Genomic DNA, 25330 nt, shown 5'->3' on the forward strand with positions numbered 1-25330 from the left:
TCAAACACGCCTGGATCAACAGGACACTCTAACTTTGACACTGACACTCACTTACACAAGACCAATTTGCAGTCCATATTAACCATTCATGTCTGTCTTTGAGTAGTTGGGGAAAACCTGACACAGACTTTTTGTTGTTGTGAAAGTTGAGGGTAAATTCAGACAATAAGAACAACATAGTAGGAGAAAGAATAACTTTAAGCAAATTTAATCTTGCTAGTTAACTTTTTTGGACTGTTGGAGCTCAGTACCTTTAGAGCATATGCAAATTCTATGTAGCTCAAGGCAACAACAATTCACATTGCACCACCAGATCAGTAGAGACCTCCATCTTAAACAAATAAAATTACATATTTAGCGGCAGCAGCTCTATTAAGTTGTGGATTTGCCTGCGAGTATTTAGCAACAGTGTGTCTATTAACTTGTGGATTTTTCTGCGAGTATTTGGCGGTAGCGTCACAAAGTTGTTTTCGTCTAGCTGCATCAGAAAATGTACCACGACGTCTGACACGCCTCCTTTTTACTGTTTTCTCACAGCTTGGATTGCTGCTGTCATAATCGGTTTGAGTCTACATATATCTACATACATATATACATATATCTATATACATATCTACATACAGTATATACATATATACACATATATACATATATATACACACCTATCTACATATATATATATATATCTACATTATATACACACACACACATATATATAACATATATATATATATATATATATATATATATATATATGTATGTATGTATGTATGTATGTATGTAGGTGTGTGTGTATATATGGCTTTGGTCACTGAGTGCAAGGGAAAAAAATAAAATGTAGTCTATAAGTTATTAAACAGTAAAACATTAACGTTTTAAGAAGTAAAGCTACATTGAGCACCACTGGAGTGGCTTCGGGTAAGCTACATTTTAAAGATGGTATAACACAACAGGTAAGTAGTACTAACAGCAGCTAAAATGTATATGAATCATATCTCGATAGTAGATCCCTTTTGAAAGGCGCTACACGACGGCTGTGGTATAGAAATTACATTTTCTATGTGAACGTCCAAATTTCTGCCTGTGGTAATGTGCCTTACTGGCATTACCAGCAATTAAAGAAAATTAGTTTTGTGTCCTCTGCAGTATTAAGAGAGGAAGGCTTTGATTTGGGATAAAAGGAAAAAAGGTGTAAAGAAAGGAAACTTGCCTTTTTCTTTTATATAGTGTAGAGAGACGTCTTCGCTGACAATATGAGCGTCGCGGCGGGTCTCGTGTAGACTGGGGAGACGGCCCTGCCATTAACTGGCTGGGATGGCACTGTCGGTCCTCCATTCCTGTGCGTGTCTTCATAATCTGACCTAACAATCTCATAATCGTATATGTGCAAAAGAAAGTGCGAAAGATGCGAGACGCAAGACGCAACTCCGCCTCACACGGCGACCGAGCTGCCCGCTATGGCCATATACAGTATATGAAAGTAGGTTCCAGTTATGACCGTTACACGTAGAATTTCGAAATGAAACCTGCCTAACTATTGTAAGTAAGCTGTAAGGAATGAGCCTGCCAAATTTCAGCCTTCCACCTACACGGGAAGTTGGAGAATTAGTGATGAGTGAGTCAGTCAGTGAGTGAGTCAGTCAGTCAGTCAGTGAGGGCTTTGCCTTTTATGAGGATATATATATACAGGCAGTCCCTGGGTTACAGACGAGATAGGGACTGTAGGTTTGTACTTAAGTTGAATTTGTATGTAAGTCGGAACAGGTACATAAATTTAATAAATGCTATTGTTGACCAACTGTAACCAAGTGCTCTGCCAATGAATGATGGAGTTTCACCTCTCTCTGACATTTTTATTATTTCTATTTTATTTTCAGTGGTGATGGTTTTTCTCTTCTTTACTGTATCACCAGCTCTTGCATCAGATTTGTGTTTCAGAGACATTGCTGAAGGGTGAAGACAAAAGATTAAGATGAGCTCTTCTGCACAGCACTGTACACGCTATCACAGCAGGAAGGCACCAGTCGTCAACACGTCTAATGTACTGACAAGAGACAACTTCCTACTATGTGCGTAACAGTAAAAGCAGGCTTGCTGTTGAGAATGAATGGGGGTGGAAGGGGCAGTTCATCACCAGCCCACCTCACAGTTCCCTCTACTACAGTATGCTGCCTGCAGCATTCGCCCACCAAGAACGAACCCAGTGCGGCAAAAGGCGGGTAGTGAATCGCCCCCATTCAATAGGCAGCCATCCAATGCACACTACAATGCTACCCCCCACCACCCCATTCACCATCAATGGCCTCCGTTCAGCTACAACCGGGTCACCGCTTGCAGAATTACTAGCCGCCCACCAGCTGCTACTGCTTGCAGCGTCCCCAGGCTGAAGAAGACAAACTTGTGGCCTCAAGTATAAAACCTTGCTTATAAGCAATACTACAATTTAAAAACCAAGTACACACAAAAAAGTCACAGTTACAGAACTACAATATATAGCCACTTCTTTTATAAATGTCAGATCATCTTAAAACTATTGCTGTGTGCTGGCACTTTTAACTACTCCCCACCACCTTGTCAATAACAATATATGATATAAAATCTAATCTATACTAATAAAAGGCAAAGCCCTCACTCACTCACTCACTGACTCACTGACTCATCACTAATTCTCCAACTTCCCGTGTAGGTAGAAGGCTGAAATTTGGCAGGCTTATTCCTTACAGCTTACTTACAAAAGTTGGGCAGGTTTCATTTCGAAATTCTACGCATAAGGGTCATAACTGGAAGCTATTTTTCCCCATATAATGTAATGGAGTCTTGAGTTGGAGATGGCCGTGGGGGGCGGAGTTTCGTGTGACATCATCACGCCTCCTACGTAAGTACGTAGAGAACAAGGAAGAACTCCAAACAGCGATGAGCACAAAACGCCATTTCACAATTGAGAAGGCAGAAAAACATTATGAAGCAAATGATGCATACAAGCATATTCATAAGTACAGCTACTGCGGAAACAAAGCACGGCGTGAACCGTAAGTTTATATTAAATTAAGTTCATAGACAGGCTGCCACTAGCGTTTGTAATTTAGTGCCTGCCCATATAAGGCCGTCCATCAGCGGCAATCCAATACAAACACTGCCGGTAAATGTTCACGGGTGAAGGACTGCTTATGCAGAGGAAGATGAGATGGTCAGGGTGGTGTTTGGCACAAACTCATTGAAACTGCGAGAGAAACTTTTAAGTGCGGGTCTTAGCTGACATTACACGAGATGGCACCAGTACAGCTGGGAACCTTCGATGCAAGAACACCAAGCGGCTCACGTGAACTGACGCAATGCGCAGACAAAAAGCAACAGTTCCAAAGAGTGCTGAACAAAAACCGAATTACACAATTGAGAAGGCAGCAAAAAAATATGAAGCGTCTTATACATACAATCATATTCATAAGTGCAGCTACTGCGGAAACAAAGCACACGGTGGAAAAAGTGAATGTCCTGCTAAAGGAAGACAGCGTAAAAAAAACGTGCATGCAGTTTGTCACGTCTCAGATAAAGAGGAAGACGAGCTGTTTATTGATGCAGTAAGGAACTAATCGATGAATGAAACCTCTTATCTTTACAACGATTGACAAACACGGAATGTAACTTGAACACATCCTACAAATACGAGCCTGATTGAAAGAAATAATGATAATCAAATCCTTGATGACAGCAACATTCAATAACACTCACAAAACAATTACTGTATATTGACAATCATGTTACGTTATTTTTAAAATGTTCCCTTTTCTTTTTCATAACTTCTACTTCTCCACTGCGGTACTTGGGTATATATATATATATAAATGTATATATATACCCCGATCTACAATACATACTTTAGCATAGACAAGCCACACGCTGTGGCTAATTGTAGAGTCTTAAGCCTCTAACGCCGACATTTGAGGTTCGATTCCGAGAGGGTGTACTGACTATGTACGCGCTACCGATTCATTTTACCTTCGCATCTCCTTGGTTTGGGACGTATGAAAAAATATTAGGTTAACGCAGAATCATGTTACGTTATTTTTAAAATTTTCCCTTTCTTAGCACAAGCACAGCTGAGAAGCTTCGATGCATGTACTCCATAACGCGTTAAAAATAACGCATTTAATCACACTTTCAATTCCAAGCAAAGGGAACTTTTGTCAATGCATGATTTCCTGGTACATCCATTACACTGATGCACACATCACAGCTACAAAAATGTTAGAGTCGGAATAAAGCGCGTTCCTATGACTGATCATTTCGACTACCCGAGCGAAGCCTTGATAAAAGCATGGTTTTGTGCACACTGAAAAGCAAGCAAAATTAGATGCATTACAGAAAGCGGACTTTGTGGCTCTTACTGGGGATCATTGGACTTCCGTGACCGTTAGTAATTCTAAATACATCTAATTACAAAATGTTCAATGATCACACTGTTTTAGCCTAATGTACAAAATAATTTTGGCTAATGTTACTCAGAGTTTAAAGAGTAAGCTGGTCAAATTACCTTTTATGTTTCTGACTTATTTTTTAAGAAGAAAACTGCACTTTATGTTGAAATTTTGGTTATTATTATTTAAAGACAATACTATTCTGAAAATGTACTTAAAGTACTTAAACTACCACTTTATTTTTAAGTCTGCCCAATTTTAACCAGGGATGATATTTTTGTTTCTGTTTTGAATTCAAATGCAGTTTAAAAGCTTTTTTTTCAGAAATTAAAACAGCTTCAGTTTACAATATTCATGTCCATGTCTATTATTTGATTCTGTCGCCCACTAAAACTGTTTTAAATTAAAAAAAAAAAACATTTGCGATTTGGGGCAAATTTACGTGTGCGATTACATACGATTAATCAAGATTAATTCTTACACAGCCTCTAATTAATTGGATTATTTTTTTTAATCGAGTCCCACCCCTAATATATATATGTAGATATATATATATGTAGATTTGTATATGTTGTATATACAGTATGTATATATGTATATGTATATATATGTATGTGTGTATATGTATATATATATAACTGTATATATGTATGTGTATAGATGTGTATATATATATATATATATATATATATATATATATATATGCCAGCAACACTCATGACAATGACAAAACAATTACATTGTCAATCATGTTACGTTATTATTAAAATGTTTCCTTTTCTTTTTACTTCTCGCTGCCAATCACAGGTATTTTGCTATATATATATATATATATATATATATATATATAATATAAATAGATAGATATGACAACAACACTCATATCAATGACAAAACAATTACATTAACAATCATGTTACGTTATTTTTAAAATGTTTGCTTTTCTTTTTCATAACTTCTTTAACACACTACTTCTCCGCTGCGAAGCGCGGGTATTCTGCTAGCCATCATATAAATTTGCCGAAATTCCTGTGTGGCTTCCTTACCACAACCCATGGAAGAACAGAGGGGAAAAAAGGCAGAAAAAGAAACTTCAGTGAATGTGAACTTGAGGTATTAATGACTGAACTGGAGCTTCATAAAAATAGTGTTTTTGCTGGTCTATGTGCGGAAATCACAAATAAATGAAAAATACAGCTGAGCAGCTGAGTGGAGAGAGCATAACTGCAATGTACCATCATGCAATGCGCAGACCACTGCCAGTACACAGCATGAATTGATGCATGCTTTATGCACAGAATTGTAAGATATTAAGAACATTCTCTTTGAACTTGCAAAACAAAACTAAATAAAACCATTTACCAATTAAATATCAATGTTTCTCTTGTGGACACTAGACGTCGCTGTTGCCTCTTTAAACCTAACAGACAGATACTCAGGGCACAGGGTAAAAACACTAAGAAATATTTAAATTCTTCTTCTTCCTATAAGCAATGCCCTAAGCACCACAGCCACGAGAACACAGGCAAGAACAACAATAAACACAATTCTGTCTTTCTCTATTTTCTCCTACATACCTCCTAGCAAGCATTTTCCACCTCCAGCTGATCTCTGGCTCACTTGCTGGGTCTTAAGCAGTCCTTTATATAGTTCTTGACCCGGAGGTGCTTCTGCTCTTCCATCCACATCACTTGCCAGCACTTCTGGGTCAGACAGAGAATTAAAGTTCTTTAATGAGCTTGGAAGTACTTTGTGACTTCCTAGTACTTCTGATCTATAAGGGCAATTAACTCACCAGATCCTTTCACAGCACTCCCTGGCGGCACCCAACAAAGCTGAGAAACCGAACTCCATGTCCCAGGAAGCCCTGTGGGAATCCGGGGCACCTCTACACTCCAGGGGAGCTGCCATCTAGCAGTTTGGGGGAGGCAGTGTCCACAACTAACTGCCTTCCCCCATCTCAGGGGTGTGCCAATTTGCACAGAAAGGTTTTGTTTTATAAATCCCAGCTTTTGCGTAAGAAACACACATGTTTTTAGGTCGCTATCCAACAGGGAGTGGTTCACAGCTAGCTAAAGACTATGTCCCATTATATACACATACATTAATAAAGTTTATTATAAACTCACAAGATCTCACCAATATTATTCCTGTGACTGATCCAGGAACAGGCCTGGTTCAATGTCAGACCTTACTGTGTTAAATATCACTTCAAATTACATTATTTATGTGTTGACTGAAGTGCACTAATAATGCAATCTATGTGATTTCAGTTACTATTATATATAATTATTTTCCAAGCATATGTTATTTGAACTTATTAAATTTGGAATTTATAAAACAAAACTGATGGGAGAACTTACTTATATTTACAATAAATCTGACTAATACGTATGTAACATTTTGGAGAAATCGGGAAATGACAAACCCCTTGATCAAGTAGGGAGTTACAGGAAAACCAGCCAAATGACTCACACGTGTAATATTTCATTTCACAGAGCAGTTGTTATAATGTGCATTGAAATGTCAAACTTATGAAACTTTGAAAGTGATGAGTATATGGTTTAGACTCTTAAGAGGACCAATACTGTGTATCTGCACTGAAGAACTTACTTGGCTTTCCTCAATTTATTTTGGGCATCTGTTATTGCATCTGAAGATTAGAAACCAATGCAACCACTTGTTATCAATAATTGTATGTTGAATAAATGAAGTTGTGATTTACTCCCTGCATACAGAATCTCACACCTATTCATAGCTTAATGGCTTGGAGACTATGCACGTGGTAATACATGAAAGGAACAAGCTTTTAGGGACTCATCTGATTGTTTTGTCCATAATGATGACTGGCTTATGAGTCAATTTAGATTATCAAGTGCCATTCTCTTAGAACTGTGTTTTGGGTTGGGTCCATACATAGAAGGACTGACTGCCTGAAATCAGACTCAACCTGTTCACATGCAGGTGTTAAGAATGACTGGGAACTGGCAGAAAAGTCAGGAATATCTGAACTAAAGTCCCAGCTCTGTCATAGCTCACTGTACTGGAAGCCATAAACTGAACGATGAGGCACTACATTCAGCTTTCATATGGTGTAGGTGTACAGGCCAACATTGCAACAATGTCCAGTTTTCCTAACATAATCAGAGCAACTGAATGCACTACAGCTGCAATAATGGCACCTAACGTAGTAAGGCTGCTATTGCTGTGAACCCTAAGCAATGCCATTTCATTAATGTACAAGTCATTTGTGCCGCTAAGGTGAGACTGATACATGCTGTGGGTTGTTGACCTGGGACAACCCAATGAATCATTTATTTTGAGAAGAAAATAGCATTGGCAGTTGACTCGCTAATGGTGGAGTATGTCATGGCTGTTTTTGTGGTGAGGTAACTGCTTGAACCCTCTGTTTTTCATATGCCTATACTATTCTTTGAGCAGGAATCATGCCATTAGATGTGTCAGGTGATAGTCGCCACCTGCTCAGATTTTGGCATCTTACACCATTCCCTGATGCCATAGTGCTGAGAAGATGTGCTACAATGCTGTAAGTGTAAACCATAGAACTTCTCAAACGCAAGATGGTGAGTCTGGATGCATCAGGTGGGTGGCTGCTTTTTTAGCCAATCAAGGTCTACAGCCTCATAATTACATATGTATGAGCTTGATTAGTGTAATCCAGAGACGGTTGTTTCAAGGTGGCAATTAGGTGGGGTTTCGAGATGTGTTCGCATAACTACATTTATAGATGATTATGATTTATAATTGATGAATTGCATACAAATTTGCCTACTCCAAGTTTTTAAAATCCGATTTTTTTTTTAGCGTACACCGTTTCCTGTTTTTTGGCATCCACACAAAGTTTTATAAATGATTCACCTGGACAGGGACAGGGAGAATACCATCCACATGGATCTGTAAAACAAAATCACCCTAGCTAGTGAAAGGCTGCTTGTGTTAGAGAAACGAGCATTTCTAAAGACTTTTACAGTAGCGAAATATGCGACCGAGTGTTAAGGAAGCTGATATTCAGTTGCTCCAGTATCTTTCTGACTTGTGTTTGTAAGAAAGTGTCTTTACTTTGTAATTAAACCATCCCTAGAAACCAAAAGTGCAGCCTTCTCCACCACAAGCATAATGATGTTTAAACCTGCCTTGTAGACATGGAGACCGTGTGTACATTCAGAGGTCCCAGCTCAATTAGCCATCTCACATTAGTTTTAGGACAAACTGCTCACCATACAAATCAAAATACCTCACAATTGCCTCTAATGGCTGTCTATCAAACAAAGTATAATTATCCATTGCTATTTACAGAAGGTCTCTTACCAATGATATTCATGCATTATTAATTCTGTATTGCACTTGTGATTCTGACCACCACATCGAGTGCCTGGAGCAATATTACCCCCTGTAAACAGTGGTACATCAAGTACTCTTGCTCAGCAGGATCTTAATATCTGAAAATGCTTAAAAGGTCATATTTCAATGAACTTATACAGTTACTGTATTTCTGCCAAAAATAAGGTAGACTGTGGCAAGCAGGCTTCACTAAGGATATACATAGTTTAATATATAAAGATTCATTATTGTAAATAAAAAACTTATGTTTTAAAAATGCATCATTCAAGAACAATAATATATTTGAATAAAAACTTGATTTTAAAATAATGTGAACTTCAAGTGTAGACAATGCTCTGCTCAAGACTTTGCATGTAATGGGAAATCAGATTCCCTCATATTTAGACGAATACAGGAAAAATGCAATTTACATGCAGCTTTCACCATGGAGTTTACATAATATCCATCCATCCATCCATACATTTCATAATCTGCTTATCAAATTTGGGGTTCCAAAGGGCAAGAGCCTATCCCAGTAACAACCCCAAAACCAGTCCATCAAAAGATACATTCATATCCACCATCACTCATATCAGGCCAATTTAAAGTAGATAGTTACCCTTAATGATTTTAGGAGCATATCCAAAGGAAAACATCCACAGATGCAAAGAAAACCTGCAAACTCCACACCAGTAGTGCTCAGGACAGAATTCAAACTATGATTCTGGAGGTGTAAGGAAGTCCACCTGCCACCATGCTGCCAATGTAAATTACAATTTTTATATAAATGGTATTTACTAAAGAAACAGAATGCTTTTTTATATCTCTTGCTGTCCAGTGTTTAAGACCACGTAAGTCAGGGGTCTCCAACTCCAGTCCTGGAGAGCTACTGTGGCTGAAAGTTTTCATTCCAACTCTTTTCTTAATTAGTGACCAGTTTTTGCTGCTAATTAACAATTTCCCTTTGTTTTAATGACGTTTCTTGAGACTCGGATCGCTGAATTGATTCTTTTTTCCTTAAACGACACCTAAGCATTAATTTGATGTGAAGTTAGCCAACAGATGACTAACTAAATTGGGGCTTCAAACTCCAACCAACTTCAGTTCATTCAGTTTTTTAATTTGAAGCCAATTCTCATTGCTAATTAAACCCGTTATTTAATTCCATGGCGCTCATTATGCCATGGCAGACATTTCCAAAACTGTTGATTTTCTTTTTTAAGAGCGCTGTCAAAATGTTTTGTGGACCTGAGCAGATCAACATTACTGAGGCCTTCACCTTACTTTATTTTCAGCTATTGTGTGATGGATGCAGGTTGTTGTTTATCTGTTGGTTCATTTTGTGTCTTAATATTGTTTGGTTGCTAATTCAGGAAAAAAATAATTAAGGGGTCTGAGTCTTAAGTTGTGCATCAATTACAATTAAGGCAAAAAGTTAATTAGCAGCAAAACTAGTCACTAATTAAGAAAAGGGTTAGAATGAAAACCTGCAGCCACAGTAGCTCTCCAGGACTGGAGTTGGAGACCCCTGACATATGTTCTATCTTTACTTTGCTGTGAAGTTTTGCTCAGTAAATCATGTTTATGCCAAAGATTAGATAATAAAGAAATGTTGAAGCTTTTCTTCGTAATTTAAGAAGAAGGACTGGAAATGCAAACCAAAATCAGGAGTTGCTTGCTGTTTTTAAATATATGGATCTTTGCTGATTGTGAGTTTCCCACCCTCTTGAATCAGCCTTTTAACTTTATTAAATGTATATAATTTTCTGTGTGTATTTGAAAGATTGAAATACCAATGCCTTTCCAGATAGAGGCATACTCTATATACATATATCTGAGATGCCAAACATTGAAACAGGAAAGCTGATTTAGAGTAATCATGGTACCATATCAACATGTATAGACCTTAAAAATAGCATCATTTTCTAGAGTCTTTAAATTTGAACTTTATTGGTCCTGGAACAGAAAGGTTGAGAGGGTTTGGAAATGCATTCAATTCTGAAGATTGAAACTGGGATAAAAGACAAAACCTAAGGTAAATGGTGCAGAAAGGCATAACCAGTGAAGCAGTTCCTAAAGATCGACAACAATTTAACAATAAGCAGTGTCTGTTATCTAAGATAACTGTGTTCTTGACCTGCTGATTGGTTGTTAATAAATTGTTCATTTATCATTCAGGGAGAGAGCAAGAGTTCTGCCATATACTGATAGTGATAAGTGTTGCCGCTGCCTCATAGCTCTAGCGCCCTTGATTTTGAACCTCAATAATCTCACTACCTGTGTTAAGTTTGAATGTTCTCCCTTTGTCTACAATGATATTTCTACTGGCACAGCTATTTGCACCTCCATCCAAGAAATATACATGTTCCTTTATGTAGCTGGCAGCTGTAAATAATTCCAATTTGACTAAGTGGGGATGTATGTGTGTATATACCATGTAATTGGATTGGTGCGGTTACCAAAACAAGTGCTGCATTCTTTGTGATTCTGTTATTGCTGAAATAAAGGAAACACTCGACTGGATTGAGAATGTTTAGTATGTGCCCATATGTGCACATTGGCATGTTCTAAACCACAACATCATTGTGTATGACTTCTAATGGCTATGTCTGCACATTTTTGGAATAATATAAAGATTACAAAGATTCTAGAGTTTAACATGATTTCTTGTTTTATTATAGTGAACTATTTGCATATTTATTCATTTAAAGCAATATTTACAGAGTTAACTAGATTACAATATTGCATTTGTTCTCTTCCAGGTACCTGACAGATGGTGGTCTTAATCTTTACTCACGCAATGTGAATCGTGTTCCAGATCTTGTGGCATCTCGTGATGTAATTCAGAGGGGGGTAAATGAGGTGCCGGGAGATGCAGACAGGTAAGTGCAGTTTAATTACTACTAATTTTGTGATTATTTATTCTAAAATGAAAGCAAAACAAAAATTAAAAGAAAAGTCACCATTTCTACTGTGCCGAAAAGAAAAGTGCATTCCTTAGTAGCTAGGAGAATCAGTCATCCTTCAGGATGAATTGTTGATTCATAAACTGGCCTGCCTTCTTTGTTTTAAACACATGTATCTTTCATTTGATTTATTTGGAACCACCGTAGAAGACATACTATATTGAAGAAATTAATGCTTCAGTTTGTACTGTTAATTAACTTGAATTTTCAATAAAAAATGCAAATATGAAATAAATACTCCAAAGAACACATTACAGTGATTTTCTAATAAAGAATCAATAACAATAATAAAGCAAGAGTGACTTCAAAGAGGCTTATTGTCATCTGTATATTTAAAAATTGCTCCCCTAAACATATGATTTGCCTTCAGTTGAGATTGTACCTACTATTCCTTCTTTTTCAAGTTCACATTTCAAGGATTGATGTGATATGTTTTAACCGTTCTTTGTCACAGCAGTGATAAGACTAAACCTGTACCGTAATAGTGCCAGCAACGGTCATACAGTTAATTTAGATTGATGGCATGTGTAGGATAGTATAAAATGAGTTTGATGGTCACAGAATTTAAACTGGACATTAGAGCCAGATTGATTGAACTGATGAAAATCAATATGATGCGAGTCTATCACTGCATGTGGCACTAACTGATGTCTTTGTAAGATATGTGTCATGAGGGGCTGCAGGTTATAAGAATGCAGAGGAAACTATCAGAGGGAAAAAACAGACGGGTTTTGGCAGAGCAGCGATGGAAAAAGTATTGATGTGAAAAAAGATATCCCCACTAACACTCACTCATCAGTAATGCCTGTCTGTTGTGTCTCGGTTTTTATTATTCGGATTCTTTTATTAATAATGTACTTCATTCACATTGTAACATTATAGAGAATAGTCTTTTTTGTTTTAATTTTCTCAGATATTCACTCAAATACTGATATAATGGTTGCATCTTCTACAGAATTTATAGTTATTTCAGTTAATAATTCAATAATCATTAATACTGATTTAATCAGTTAAATGAGCATGTACAGTAAGAACGATTGACACTCTGTCATCTCCTATACTTAATGTATAAATTAATACAAGAGAGTTGGAAATGAATGAAAATGAATGAATGATAAATGATGCATATTTATCAACATGTACCTCTGCAGTAGCATTTTGGAATTTGATGAGACTGCAATTAATTTGTGAATTTCCCCTTGGGATTAATAAAGTATCTATCTATCTATCTATCTATCTATCTATCTATCTATCTATCTATCTATCTATCTATCTATCTATCTATCTATCTATCTTATAGGAGATAATAGTCTCCCCATGTAAAAGTCTGTCTCCGATCATCTAAGTACCTTCTTTATGGTGATGATGCTTATGATTAAACTGCTGGAGAATCTAGACACCCTGAATTTTAATCTGATAGTGGCATAGATAGCTATGCTAATGTCTTTTCTTGAGGGAAAAGTTGAAAGAACAGTCCAATACAAGCTGGGTTCTGATATACACGTTTGATCATTTGTCAAACAAAAAAAAAAGTAAAAAAAACAAGAAAGTTGGATTTTTAAAACTAGCAATCTTTCCTAGATGTAGTCTTCCCTTTGAATGCAAGTTGTAGCTGCCAAAATTACCAGCTTGTAAATGGGATTCAGCAGAAGCCTGATGCTTTCGTAAAAATTCAAAGTATATCAGTTCACACAAAAATAGAGAAAATTGATATAGCAAAAAAATGAAAAGTTCTTGTTAAGAAAAGTTCTGTTTAAAGCTTATAAATTTTGTTTTGTTTCTTTAAGTTTGCTTGCAATTGAACCATTTCTAAATGTTACAAAATTACTTCTAAATGTTTCTGAACCATATTAAAATAATCAGAAAGCTGTATGCCTATTCCATTTTCATGCGGTGAATATGTCTTTCATTCCCTGCTAACACTGGGACCTATTCTGAACAACAACTGCCTCAATTAATACACTCTATCTCAGTTATACCAAGAAGGTTCTACCTCATATTAATTTACAGGGGGTAAAAGACTATACCATATACTAATGGCTATGAAAGAAAATTATATTCTATTCTACTTAAGCAAACACTAATAAGAGTTAAACGTAAAGCATTAACTTTCTAAGATTGGCTCTTACACAAATCATTACTATGAGAAGGTCCTGAGTTAGGACTCTTCACTGTGTGCAAAAGTGCCAACATCACATGGCGCACAGGTGGTTCTAAGTTGCCTAGTAATGCCCCATATATGTTATCATTGAATAAAATGGAGAATTATGAAAAAAAAACAAAAAAATAAAAATGAATAAAACAACAATGTCAAAAACCAGCTAATAATGTGTTCCTGACAATGACAAACATTTCAGCACATGCAAATGTATTTGGTAATGTACAGTATACCATATCATATCATTTTCTAACCCTGGTTAATCCTCATCCCAGCAAGCACAGGGCACAAGACCGGAACAATCTTTGGCCAGGGCGGCAGTCAATCAAAGAGGAAACCCACACACATACAATAGGGTCAATGTGACATCATCATTCCAGCTAACCTGCATGTCTTTGGACTATGGGAGGAAACTGGAGCACCCAGGCAAAATTCACGCAGACATGGGAGAAAATTGCAAACTGCATCAGGAAGGAACCGAGACGCAAACCCTAGTCTCCTTACTGCAAGGCAACAGTGCTACCACTGCGCCACTGTGAAGCAAAATAAAAGTAATGCAAATAAGTGATTTAGTCATATCTTGTTTTAGTTAAAAAAAGTTAAATATCGACCCATTACTGTCTTCAACAGGCACATTTTGACAATGGAGAGAAATGCGAACTGAACTGCTTGTTGTATGCAGTTTTGATTTTCAAATACACGGTGTCACCCATGTACAGTATATTGCTTTTAATATTTGAATACTGTTACGTTAAACTCAGTTTGGAGCCAAATTACTTATGATAGACTGGAATTTATACAGAAGTACTTATGAAGGAAGATAAATATAATCAAATATTATTATTTCACAATGTTTTGTGCCATGAGACTGTTTTGTTTAATACACTCCCAGATTATACATTGTAACAGATAGGGGGCGCAATTGCTCCCTTGAACCCCTGTCCAAGACTCCAGACACCAGATGAAAGTCCAAAAGTAGACTTTATTTATCATCAACAGTGCACAAAGCACCCTCTCCTCCACAATACTCATTAATATACTCAAAACAATCACAATAAACAATCCACCACTCCCAGATGCATTGCCCTCCTACCACCCAGCTCAGCTCAATGTCTGGGAGCTCCCACAATCCTTTTATAGTCCCTGACCCGGAAGTGTTCCAATCTCCAGTCCATGTAATCTTCTATCACTTCCGGGTCAGATTAAAAGTCCTTTTCTTCACCCCGGAAGCACGTCATTCCCCTTGTCCATGTGACTCGGACGTACTTCCAGGGCATAGGGTAAATAAACACTGTTCCTCCCTGCAGTATCTCCTATAGGCCCCCATGGTATCCAGCAGGTCTGTGTATAAAAACTCCAATGTCCATGATGCCCTGCTGGTCTTCGGGGAACCTCCATACTGAAGGGAGGGCTCCACCTGGCGGCTTAGGGGTATTGGCCGGGATGAAAATAGTTATCTGTCTTTTTAAAAAGATCTGACTGCATTTGCTTCATTAACTGAAGTATTACTGTAATAAGCCATCCATCCATTATCCAACCCACTGAATCCGAACACTGAGTCACGGGGGTCTGCTGGAGCCAATCCCAGCCAACACCGGGCACAAGGCAGGAACCAATCCCGGGCAGGGTGCCAACCCACCGCAGGACACACACAAACACACCCACACACCAAGCACACACACTAGGGCCAATTTAGAATCACCAATGCACCTAACCTGCATGTCTTTGGACTGTGGGAGGAAACCGGAGCGCCCGGAGGAAACCCACGCAGACACGGGGAGAACATGCAAACTCCACGCAGGGAGGACCCAGAAAGTGAACCCAGGGCTCCTAACTGCAAGGCAGCAGTGCTACCACTGCGCCACCATGCCGCCCATTACTGTAATAAGTTATACGTAGTACAAGAATACTTTAAAACTGTTGAATCTTCAGGGACACAATGCGAGATGCTGTAATAAGCTGTTAATTTTTTTAAGGGAAAATCAGTAAAATGAAGTAAATGTTTGAAAGGTAACACAGTAATACTTCAGTTATTTCAGAGATTTTAACTTATTATAAGAGACTTCATTACCAGAGGTAGATTTTACATCAGAGGAATAACAAACCAAGAGGGTTTGCTGGGTGGTTAGTGGGGGTGTCATTCGGCACATGCCATCTGCTGTCTATTTCTTTGACCACCCTACAATGCAGCAACTGTGCGTGGTCAGTGGTGGTTTATTCCATATGGCTCCAAATTCTCTCAACTACCTCACTTAGATATTCATGCCACTGGCTTCACCTCCCACCTCACGGGTGCCCAGAAGCAAAAACATTTGCCTTACTTTCACCAGCTGCGTTAGATGATCCAACACAAGATCCAAAAGGAGACTTTCCTCTTTAAGAGCAGAGAGGCATCTCGGAAGTGCTTCCAGGTAAAGCACACCTCCTCTTCCATGCTCTGCACAGGCTCATTTCATGACAACGTGGTAATCCCAATGACTCTGCACTTGTTTTTCTCCCACTTCTACCCTTTTTGTATTCTGCATTTTAGTTTCTAAAGATATTTTTTACATTTTGGTAAAGTACTAGGTAAATCATTTTTATTACTTTGTATTAATATAACTACAGTGCTTGTGAAATAACAAAACACCTCCATATAATAACTTCACATTCTGCAGCACACACAATAATCCACTAATCTGGGTAAGGAACTTGTGCAAAGATAATACAGTACTCTATCAGAATGGTATTTTGCATACAGTATGTGCCATAGCGAGTTTTATCCAGACTTTATTATTAAGGAGTTTCATTCTCAGAGGATTTGTTAACCGAGTTGTTACTGTCCTGCATTTACTTTTTTTTATAACCACATGCTGGTTGAAAACGAACACAATTTTAATTGATATGTTTTATAGAGGAATGTTATTATTAATCACTTGCATTTTCTCTGCTCTCTAACTTATACACGGATAGTTATTTGTCAGTTATCTAATGATTGCTGAACCTGATACACTTTGAGGAAAAATAAAAGTCACAAGCAGCTTTGTATCTTTATAGACATACAAGTTCAGAAAAATTCTTGGCTTTCCAGATGTGCCACAGGTGATTTTGGGAATCACTCTGTAAACTAAAAAAATAAAAATGTTAAACAAAAATTAAGTTGTCTTTGCTTATGTTGTCTATACAGTACTGTATATGAAAGATCTATATGACTGGAGAAATGCATACAGTAGTCTTGAATGTGTAAATATAAAATTAAACTTTATTCATTTTAATTGTTTTACCAATTATATTTTAAACCAGAATCAAACATACTTATAACCTGTAGCTGAAGCTTGAAAAACTTAAACAAAATAATACTTTTACAATATGAAACTTCTAGACAGCTTCCAAGTATGAGCCCACTTTAACCCTAACACTCACTGGTGATCATCAGTATTAAACGGTATGTCTGGATGAATGGCATAAAATCTGTAATTCAAATGTAAAAATAAAATCACTATCAACTGAATGACCTCAAATCAAATATTGCATTTAACAGCACATACAAGATTTGTTTTGTGGTGAAAAAAAGGTAATTTATTCTCTTATATTGTCTCATTTTGGCTAAGTTTAGTCTTTATAATTCTAAAAAAGCACTACTTTCAAATTGCCATATCAAATGGAACAATATACTTGAAGAGGTTCTATAAGACAAAGAATAAAAGTGGAAAGTAATGCAAATTATATAAAATGCAAGTTTTTATATAAAAAAAGAAGAATTTAATGTTAAAATAAGTATTAATGGAAAAAAAAAACATCAGGAGTTTGGCTTTCTGAGTTCCTGCAGAGAAGGGATATAAAGCCGAGGAAATGGTAGGAAAGCATCAGGAAAGCTATGAAACAAAAGCCTTAAAGGAAGATAAAAGGACTTAAGGCAAAGTTATTGTCTGAAAAAAGGAAAAGATGTGATTAGACATTAGCTAACTAGTCATTCGATGCAGGCAGAGGGAGAAATGTGTGAACAAAGTCTCAGAATCACTGCAGTCATTAATGCTTGTGTTTTTTACTTTTACTTGACCCTTTATGGGACAAAAACAAGAAATACTTAGTATAATAATAATAATAATAATAATAGCCATGGTTAGAAAAGTAAAGAGTACATAAGTGATCTTAGAAACATGTTTTAGTTTAACAACTCCAGCCTACTTTCTAAATTATTAAGTAATGTTTTTCTTATTTCACCCCATTACATTATGGGATAATTCCTGCAAATGTAGCAACGTTTGCAGAGGGTGGAATATTGCTATAGGAGTTGGGATGTAAATAATGGAATAAAGGGTTAGTTCAGTAAGTAAATTTTATCATAACTTTATTTACAAGGTAAGCGACATACATACTGTAAGTATAATAGTGTGAGCAATGAAGGTTATTCTGAATTGATCAGAAATCTTGAAAAACACTATTGATGAGAAATTTTAAACATGGTTCTTTATATTGATATATTCAGACTGCAAATTAGAATAAACATGACAAATAACGGGATATTACTCAGAAGCTGGAGGGCAATAAGAAGAGGTACAGATTTTAATATAACATTAATACTGTACTTGAGAACCCAGATAACATGTGAAGAATTGGGCAAGATAAAATGCTAAAATGCTAATTTTAATGTTAATTTTTCCAGTAAATGTCTTTCGGTAAATACATACTATGTAAATTCATACATGTGAATTTCCCCTTGGGATTAATAAAGTATCTATCTATCTATCTATCTATCTATCTATCTATCTATCTATCTATCTATCTATCTATCTATCTATCTATCTATCTATCTATCTATCTACTAATTTATTTAGTGAGCTTTTAATTGTTGAGATGGTCAATGACTTCAAATATGGCAAGATTGTTTCCGATAGAAGGCTGTGGGTCAGCACAGAGGAAATTTGAAAAGAGAGAGGGAGGAATAGAGAAAAGGAGAAATGTAAAAAAAAAAAAATGGCAAAACCAGACAAGCTTTTGAAAGCAATCACAGAAGAAAAATGGAAGCAAGCTATTATGAACAGTATTTTTAAACCTTCCAGTATAAGAGATAAAATATTAAATGTCTAGCAATTATATAATTAAATGAATTGAAGTAATTAAGAGCTTAAAAGGGAATTAAAACTTGAAGACTAAGTCTGCCTCATTTGCTCACACTCCCTTCCAGTAAATGAATAGTAGTCTATTATAAGAGAAGTGCCTAGTAATAAATGTGTAGGCTGCTTCACACAAGAGCTTCAAAGATTATTCAGGCTTTTCATAATGTAGTGCTGTAATGCTCTTTCTTAGGTATTAGAGGTACTGTATATTGTTATGATTAGCAGAAACACAAAGAAAAAAAAAGATACATCTCTTTCAACCTGTCTGAAGAAGGGGCCTCAGTTGCCTTGAAAGCTTGCATATTGTAATCAGTTCAGTTAGCCAATAAAAGGTGTCATTTTGCTTGACTTCTCATCTGCCAATTAATAAATGTTCTGGAGGCCGAAATGGACAGAGCCATGAACAACCATTACAGCCCTCAGTGGTTTCTTCATGTGTTTGTGAAATCTGTTAAGAATGCCCAAGGTTAGTTACTCATATTGAGTCCTCTGTGGATAGTGTTTATTTAATTCTAAGCAAATGGATTACATTTTTATGTGTCTATAACAGAAATGTCATTTTTAACAGAAACTTTGATTCTAGTGATTTACGTCATGAGATTTTGACTTCTCCCTTGATCAGATGCGTTTAGTTGATGGCACAGTTGTGCAATGGAGACTGAGTTCAAACCACAGTCTTGTTATTATTTGAACATTTATCCTTTTCTTACATTGTGTTTTTTGTTTTTCTCTCGGTACTCCAGTTCTCCTCAGACATTCCAAAGAATTGTGTGTGTGCTCGATTGTGCCTTTTAATGGACTGGCCCCTTATTCTGAGTTGGTTGCTGCCTTGTGTTTAGATTATTATGGTAGGCTCCGGCTCTCGGTTAAGTAGAGAGCAATTTGGTGGGTGGCTTTCATTATTAATATTTCAGTCATGTTAAAAACTGCTAAAGTAGCAGAATTATCGATCTGTGCAGTCGGTAGAATTCATACAAATACTGTAAATTTGGACAAAATTAAAATTTAGTCAGGTATGACGTGGTTGAAGTTTAATGTAGGTAAGCATAAACTTTTACACAATAGGATTAAAGATATTAAACATATTTAAACAATGTGGGATTTTTGGCCTAAAGTATACATGGTGATACAGACTTGAGATTCCTTTTCATTTGGCACCATCAACCCAACAGAACCATTGTAAGGCAGCTTTCTGTTGTATTTCCATCTCATGTTTCACAATACTTTCCTGAACCAATCGTGAAATTCTGTAGTTGGTTTGGTTCCTGTGCTAACCTGGGACTCTCTCAACAAGAATACTGCGATTTTTCATTCACTGACTGGTTTATGCCTGTGTTGTCCTGCAGCTGAAAAGTGTATACATGAAACATTATTGCTCTGCACCCCATTTTTAATCATTTGCTTTAGGTATTTCAGTTTGTTTTGCTTCATGCAATACTTGATTGTTATTTAAAATACTATAGGTGTTCTGGATAGCAGTAAAAGTGCAAGTACTTATTGGCAGTGTTTAGAGTAGATTGAAAACTTTTCAATTAACCATATATATATATATATAGTATAGCAAAGTAGGTGGAAGAAACACATGCACACTGCACAGTGTAAAACAGTGTTGAAGAAAAGAAAAACTAACAAAGATAATTTTATCCTCAAAAGTATTTCAGAAGCATCAGTTTGGATAGTATTCACTGATACATCTAGCCATTTTCAGGACAGTAAGTGAGGAACCAACCCGGAATGGAATGTCCAGTGTTTTCAGAACACATCAACCCACACAAACACACACACGCTAAAACCTTTAACTTCACAACCAAGAAAAAACCTCTGGGAGAACTAATATGCAATCTTCACAGCAGTCGTGACAATGGCAAGTAATCAATCTCATGTCCGTGGAGGCACACAGTCTTAGAACAGAATTGCACTAGCTATACAATAATTCAAAATAGGCACAAAAACATCAGCAACCAGAAACCTTAGTTCACTTCCAGGCTGGGTTGTATCTGTGTAACTTGTACACATTCACTTTGTGTTCTTGTTGGTTTTTAAAAATATTCTGATCTCCCTGCACATCAAAAAGTTGTGTATTATTTCATTATTAAACTTGAGCGAAAATGAGTGCTTGCTTTATTATTCCTTGCAGTGATCTTGCACAATTGCTTTGTCACCTTAAATTATCTATTTGGTATAAAACAGTTAAAGGCAAATTTGTCAAAACTATTCAAACATAAGAATAGTATCAAATAAATATCATTATTGGACTTCCTAAGCTATTCAAGACAAGGAGAACCTTCAATAGATCTGATAAACCACCACTATTGAATACCCAGAGCGTTATTTAACAAATGAAGCAGCATTTTGATGAAGAAGTGCTGACTCGAATGGCAGACTGTGCACTAAGTGTATCAAATATGATTGAGTCTGATTGCTGTCATTGTTTCATATTTCACACAAATATCTTAAGCCAAATATGCAGAACAATGCAAAATGCAAATAAAGCTCAAAAGTGAGATAACTTCAGTGGGAATCTATTACTTTGTATCATTCATATCATTTTGGATCATTCATTAATTTCCTTAACTGATCAAAATATCTCTAAAACTGTTTATTGTGACAATCTGTGAATCTAAACCAAATAATGCCCGCTTTACCCACTTAAGCACTTTAGATTAAGTCAACATTGAGATTTTTGTTTTGAAAAAACAATTTGTGGTAAACACGTTTTGTCATTTGTTATTAAAAGCACTTTTATTTTTAATAATGTGGCACAGCGTTGCAAGACTTTCTAAATATATTCACCATGCAATATAGATAAAGCTGTATAAAATATTTGATGGGCAAGGTCAGCGGAGCATAAACTAGGAGATGTACATACAAGGAAGTACATTTCCCTGTACCCTTATAAATTAATAAGTGCCTCTGTTTTCAGGAGCAGCAATAACGTGTGTTTTGCAGAATCCATCATGGAGCCTAATATAGTTGCTATATTTTTAAAGGAGCTCCTGAAATCAGGAAAAAATAGGGATCAGAATGGTTTGGGCAATATATAAAAGGCTTTTTTTAAGGATGAGTGTTCCAATTTAATGGCTTATTAAAATATAATAAAGTAGTACTCAAAGTGAGACATAAATCTTCCTAGTGTGCCTGTATAACTCAGTTATACATCAATTATTGTTCTTCAGAAAAAAAAAATCCTTGTTTACAGTGGCTAATTGTGTGTAATTTGATCAGTTGAAAATGTTAATAAGTGTATAATTAGCTTCTATCTGATTTAATGTAAACCGCTACATATATGTAATTCAAGAAATGTTAAATGTTGCTGTATTTTTGGAACACCTTGAGGGTTACACAACTTCAGTGTCTTTAATCCAGTGCATAATTTTGCTGCTTTTGGGTCAGACCCCATTTCGTTCAAACCTTTTGGTGAAGATCACTTTTATGATGTAGCTGATTTCATTCCACTTTTTTTGTATTTTGTATTACAATAAAAAGTATTTAGTATTTTGATTGCTTTTTGAATTCTTTTGAGTCACCAGCAGCACAGGAACCAATTCAATTTTCTGAACATGCTGTCCTAGCACAAACAATTCTGATGCTCTGTTTTATATACACACACACACATACTGTAGAAGAGAGACAGACAGATAGTACGTTCAATTCAGAATGGAGTTTGCAGGCCTCTTAGGTTAACTGTTGATATTAAATTTGTCTCATATGAGTAATTATGGAAATTAAATTGAAATTTAAAAGAAATGCATAATCCTTAATTTTTTTTTAATCTTTTAAGGATAATCCTATTTTAAGGCAACTAATAGCATTTTTATAAAGAAATAGTTATCTGCATATAACAAATATAGTAAAAGCTATTTAGCTGATCTGTTGATTTCCATGTGGTGAATGAGCCAGAATAACTAACTCTACAGACTTGCTGCTCTGCACACTATTCATTATATTTGCTGAAGTACCTTAACTGAAATAACCTTCTCCAGTTATGCACCAGTCTGTTGTGGTCTGATGTGCTTAATTATTTTACTAATGATCCAATTCACGTAAATTTAGCAGGACTTTATGGCTATGAACCTGTCTTACAAATATTGATGCCCATAATAGAACTAGTCATGTTTTGTTTGTATTATGGAAACACTCATCATTCATCTAGACCCACATAATCCTGTCAAGTGCAGAATAAATCAAAATAACCTAACTTCCATTAGGTTGGCATAGGGCTTAATGTTTCTGACATGCAGTTCTAGAGTCCTGGGTTCAAATACAAGCAGCCTAGTCTGCTTAGGTCAATTTTGAACGTTTTCTAAATTTGTGCGAGGGATTTTACTAAGCGTATTCCAGTTCTCCTTCTAAATCCCAAAGATGTGCATGTTAGGTAATTGGTGACTCTAAAGTGCCCTGCATTAGTATGTGCTGCTGCCAGAGGGACCTGCTAGCTGGCTTGTTATAGATGGTTATCTTCTTTCAATGGCCATAATGGGGTTTCTTCTCAACATTTATAGCACCAGTAAGACTAGTGTCACATACTGCAACCACGTTTTGTTTTTTTAATTTCATTTACCTCAAGCCAATCCTCAGAAAGTATAAGGATTTTCAAAGTTATAAAGTTTAGCTTTCAAAACTGCACATTTTTAAAAAATTAGAAGGGAGAATATAATAATAAAACTACCAAAATCCAAGATATTATAGCTAGTGGAAACTTGCCAGAAAAACAACAGGATATTAATATGTATTGATCCAATATGAAACCTAAAGCCACTTAAGCCAATGTGCTATATATGTGAGAAGAAGCAATGACAATATAGTCAAGGGAAAAATCAATTTCTAATACTCAGAGAAGAAGATGAGAAAAGGTGCTTTGTAATTACAAAATATCCCAATATGAACAGAGGACTAAAAAACTGATAAAAAATGTAGTTTTACTATATATTAAAGGATGGTTTCCTATGATTGCTAATTGATTTTAGCTGCTCTGGCTGTCTCACAGCCTCGGGGGCATAGAGTATGTATTGTGTTAAATGTTCTTCCCATCTTTGTGAGTTTTGTCTGACCAATCCATTATCTTCTTACATTTGAAAGACGTGCATGTTATGTTGATGGTTGACTCAAAAGTGAAAGAGAGAGTTTGATTGTTTGGTCCGAAGATCCCAGAATAGAAAAGTTGGTGCAGAAAAAGCATCAATATTTTTTGGCTTATAGTTCAGTACATCGATGTGAATATGTACTGTAAACTATAATTTAAAAATCTAATTTTCCAAGAATAGCAAATCCCACACTGCACAGAGATGAGTAACCACATATGCATAATTAAGACAAGAAAGCCTTTGTTAAGTTCTTGTTACATAACAATAAATGAGTAATACATGCATTTTTGCAGTATGTAAAGTGTTATTAGCAATAAATATTGAACACAAAGATCACCCATGTGTCACCTCACTGCACTTTCCATCCTGCTCAAAATGACTGTTCATTTGCTCTTCTTCTTCTTTCAAGGTTAATCTTTTTCAGAGTATGTAAATCATACATATTTAGAAATTGGTAGGGCCTGAAAGCACAAAAGGGGCTATGGTATAATTAAAAGATGGATTAATTTTAACAAGACTGACACAAAGAGAAAAAGAAGGTATTTACAAATATTTAAAAAGTGATTCTTTGGCTGGTAAAATAAACACAAGGTACATGCATTAAAGTTGAAATTCAAAGTGAAAAGTTGTTAAAGAACATAGCCTTGGAAAGCAAGGACTAGCACCGAAACAAATGCAGGACATGAAAAGACACGAAGAGCTCACTGGCTGAATGCTGAATTATAGCTGATACCTTTTGTAAATTGTGAGGGAGATATGCAAAATGACATCAGGAGACAGATGAATAAATGCATTTGCCAGCAACTGAAAATGAACAGTGTGTCTGGACATAATTTGTACATGAGTGATAGAGTAAAGGGTCTATGGCAATTCAATAACAAACACAGTCTAATATTTCTTTTATTCTTCAGGTAAAATGTTTCATTGCTTATTGTAATTACAGTATCTCTGCTCTTGTGGGTATTCTTCCAGGATTAAAATGTCTGTTTCTGATCAGATTAAGGATGTATATGTGCCTATTTTTTGTTCATGGTTGATTAGAGGCTATAGGTAGCTTATTAAATCAATGGGTGAAGCTTTCTTGACCTGGTGAAGGTGACTCAGACAATGATATGCTGGGATGATATTAATAAAATATGAGGAATTTTGCTTTTTTGTTAGTATATCTCAAGTTTCAAGTAATAGTTAACGTTAAATCTAAAACTGAAGTGTCAATGTTACAGTTTTACATTCTGTTAATTGTGCACATTTTTGGCCTGGTGGTTTG

At 36.1% G+C, this 25330-nt stretch overlaps 1 protein-coding gene across 9 annotated transcripts in view; it reads left to right on the top strand.

Annotated features, from left to right (window-relative positions):
* Positions 1-25330, top strand: part of nav3 (neuron navigator 3) — a 544841-nt gene that overhangs the window by 386026 nt on the left and 133485 nt on the right. For all 9 annotated transcript variants that reach the window (XM_039761717.1, XM_039761722.1, XM_039761719.1 and 6 more), the window contains one exon: positions 11519-11638. In XM_039761717.1, the coding sequence (XP_039617651.1) occupies positions 11519-11638 (120 nt within the window). The remainder of the gene's footprint in view (positions 1-11518; positions 11639-25330) is intronic.

Source organism: Polypterus senegalus, chromosome 8 (assembly GCF_016835505.1).
Source record: "Polypterus senegalus isolate Bchr_013 chromosome 8, ASM1683550v1, whole genome shotgun sequence".
In the NCBI taxonomy this organism is placed as follows: Eukaryota; Metazoa; Chordata; class Cladistia; order Polypteriformes; family Polypteridae; genus Polypterus; species Polypterus senegalus.